General features: G+C 35.9%; 1 protein-coding gene across 9 annotated transcripts in view; it reads right to left on the reverse strand.

Annotated features, from left to right (window-relative positions):
- Positions 1-2,500, reverse strand: part of LIMK1 (LIM domain kinase 1) — a 40,504-nt gene that overhangs the window by 25,336 nt on the left and 12,668 nt on the right. For all 9 annotated transcript variants that reach the window (XM_070143872.1, XM_070143873.1, XM_070143871.1 and 6 more), the window contains 3 exons: positions 2,230-2,360; positions 1,883-1,965; positions 1,523-1,631 (listed from right to left, as the gene is read on the reverse strand). In XM_070143872.1, the coding sequence (XP_069999973.1) occupies positions 1,523-1,631; positions 1,883-1,965; positions 2,230-2,360 (323 nt within the window). The remainder of the gene's footprint in view (positions 1-1,522; positions 1,632-1,882; positions 1,966-2,229; positions 2,361-2,500) is intronic.

Consider the following 2,500-nt stretch of genomic DNA (forward strand, 5'->3'; position numbering starts at 1 on the left):
CCTAGTTTTCTTACAATATCTAAACCTCTGCATACAAATATATACAACAGGGAAAGAAAGTAAGGGAAAAGGAGAGAAAAGACTATCTTAACCCCTAAATATCTGGATGAAGTTATGGTCTCGAAATGGAAAAACCTGGGTCAAGGGCCGGGTGATGTGACTATGCCATCATAGGGCAAAATGGCCACGGCGCAGGTGATGACAACTTGCCACCATGAGGGAAGGCCAGGGTGACAGAAAAACTAACCATGAGTGCACAAACCTCTTGGGAATGTGATTTGACTCATCTGGCTCTTAGAAGGAGGATTTAGTATTATTCCCATTGATAAACGAATGAGTAATGTAATATACTGTGCACAGTATTCCTGGCTGCTGTGACCGGTGGCACAGGTTGTATTATGTCAAATTTTAACTTACGAAAAATGACATAGATGATACAAATAACCAAATGTTCCATATTTTTTTCCCTTACACTGAGTTATTTACTGCATAGAGAGATGATATAGAGTCTTTGCAAAGAAAATAAGCTATTATCATCTGGATGGAGCAAATCAAAATACAAATATGGATATTGGAAAATGGCAATAAAGCTAAAAAAGTTTACACAAAACAACTTTGCAAAGGGGAGGCATAGAGTCTTGTCACTGCTCATGGGTGTTCATGTGCTTCTGGCCTATGGGCCACACACCTGGGAGGTTGGGTACTTACGCAACCCACTGTCCATATTTTTGAGGCACTGTGATTTCTGTGACACAACTGGATCCAACAGGTTGACAAAAAAAGTAAAAAGAAAAAAGAAAAAGAAAAGAAAAGAAAGAAAAAAAAAAAAATCTAAGCAGTTCTTATCAAAGTCCTGACTCAAGCTTGCGCAAGCTCACTAATACATCTCACTATTCTTAGCTAAATTGCATAATTTATGCACTAGCATGAACCTCATTCCTGAATTTATCTTATATGTAATTTTTTGGTGGCATCACTCACTGCAAAGTCTGATTCATAAGCCCTATCCTTGCCTATCTATTTTTTCCTTTACACTCGACTGGCAATAAACGTTACTACATAATTCAAGATAAGGAGGTCTCTTTCCATTCCAGTCAGAGTGAGAAGGTAAAGTGTGACTGCTGATGAGAAATGTGCAAAGACTGGCAGAATAAATAGCCTGAGATCTGAGTATGGAGGTTAACATCTGATTTGCATTTTCAGTGAAGATTTCCCCCCCCCCTATTTTCTCTACATCAAAGGCTCAGTTGACTGCTTCAGAATATACGACCAATAAAGACATAGTTTTTTCAGTTCCACTTGAAATAGTGCTTTCTGTAGACTTACTTTTATCATGATCTCTCTTATTACATAATTCTGGAGGAGCATACTAATAGTAAGTCCAATAATTATTCTACTTCCAATTCGAGAAACAAATCATAATACCAGCTAAAAAGAAAAACAACATTAATATCTGATATAGACATACAATATGCAAGTGATCCCTTCACCTTTCTCATCTAACACAAAACCTTGACCTTACTCTGCTATGCGAAGTCCTCTGTAGTTGCTAAGGCCTGCGAGAGGAAAACCTTTTCTCGAGTCGACACTTAACTTGATTCTCCGCTGGTTGTCTGATTTTGCTGGCAGCTCTGTGTGGAATAGAGATGATTCATTAAAATTATCCTTGAGATCAGATAAAAAATAATAATATGGAAAATATGAAAAATATAAGAAGTAAAATTGATCAGTTTTCAACACGTAAAATGGCTGAACAAAGAGAGATACAGAGATAAAATGAAGACTAACAGTATTGTCCTTCTTTTCTCCTTTTAATAAACCACTACACTCTAATGGTATTTCATTCAAAAATATGATAAGTAAAGAAACCACATTAACTTACCAATAAGTTGTATACTATGAGGTTTCTTACTATATGAAGTGGATTTATTCAATGGCTGCATTTGTCTCTTGTAGCAAAGGCCACTGGAAATCAAACAACACAGAAGTTAAAGTGTAAATCAAATAATAAAACAAAACAAATTTAGTGATAGTACAATTACCACAAATGAAATGATGGAAATTTAACATTCAACTCACAGGATTAAGAAATTCAAGAGAAAAACAAGAGAGAAGGAGAGTTAGGAAGGGAAAAATTACACAAACTCATATCTATGTTACAGGTGATAAAGAATAAAGGAATTAATAAATCAAATTGAAATGAGAAAGACAAAGAAAAAATCAACTTACCAGTACAGTTTTGATCTCTCGACAAGGGCATAGGACTCTCCATCCCCAATATATGCTGAACAAGATGTACAGACAAAGCATTCCGGGTGGAACTTGTGGTCTCCCGCCACCATGACCGGGCCAGTGATGATCTGCAACCAACAGGTAAAGAAAAGAGAATGCAATATGCATGAATACTGTAAATGGCAGAGGATGAATGTTGTGGGTGAATGCAGCTAGTAAAAAAAAAAAAAAAGAAAAAAAAAAAAAAAAATCAAATAGAAAGGAATAA

The sequence above is a fragment of the Penaeus vannamei genome, chromosome 31 (assembly GCF_042767895.1).
Source record: "Penaeus vannamei isolate JL-2024 chromosome 31, ASM4276789v1, whole genome shotgun sequence".
Classification (NCBI taxonomy): domain Eukaryota; kingdom Metazoa; phylum Arthropoda; class Malacostraca; order Decapoda; family Penaeidae; genus Penaeus; species Penaeus vannamei.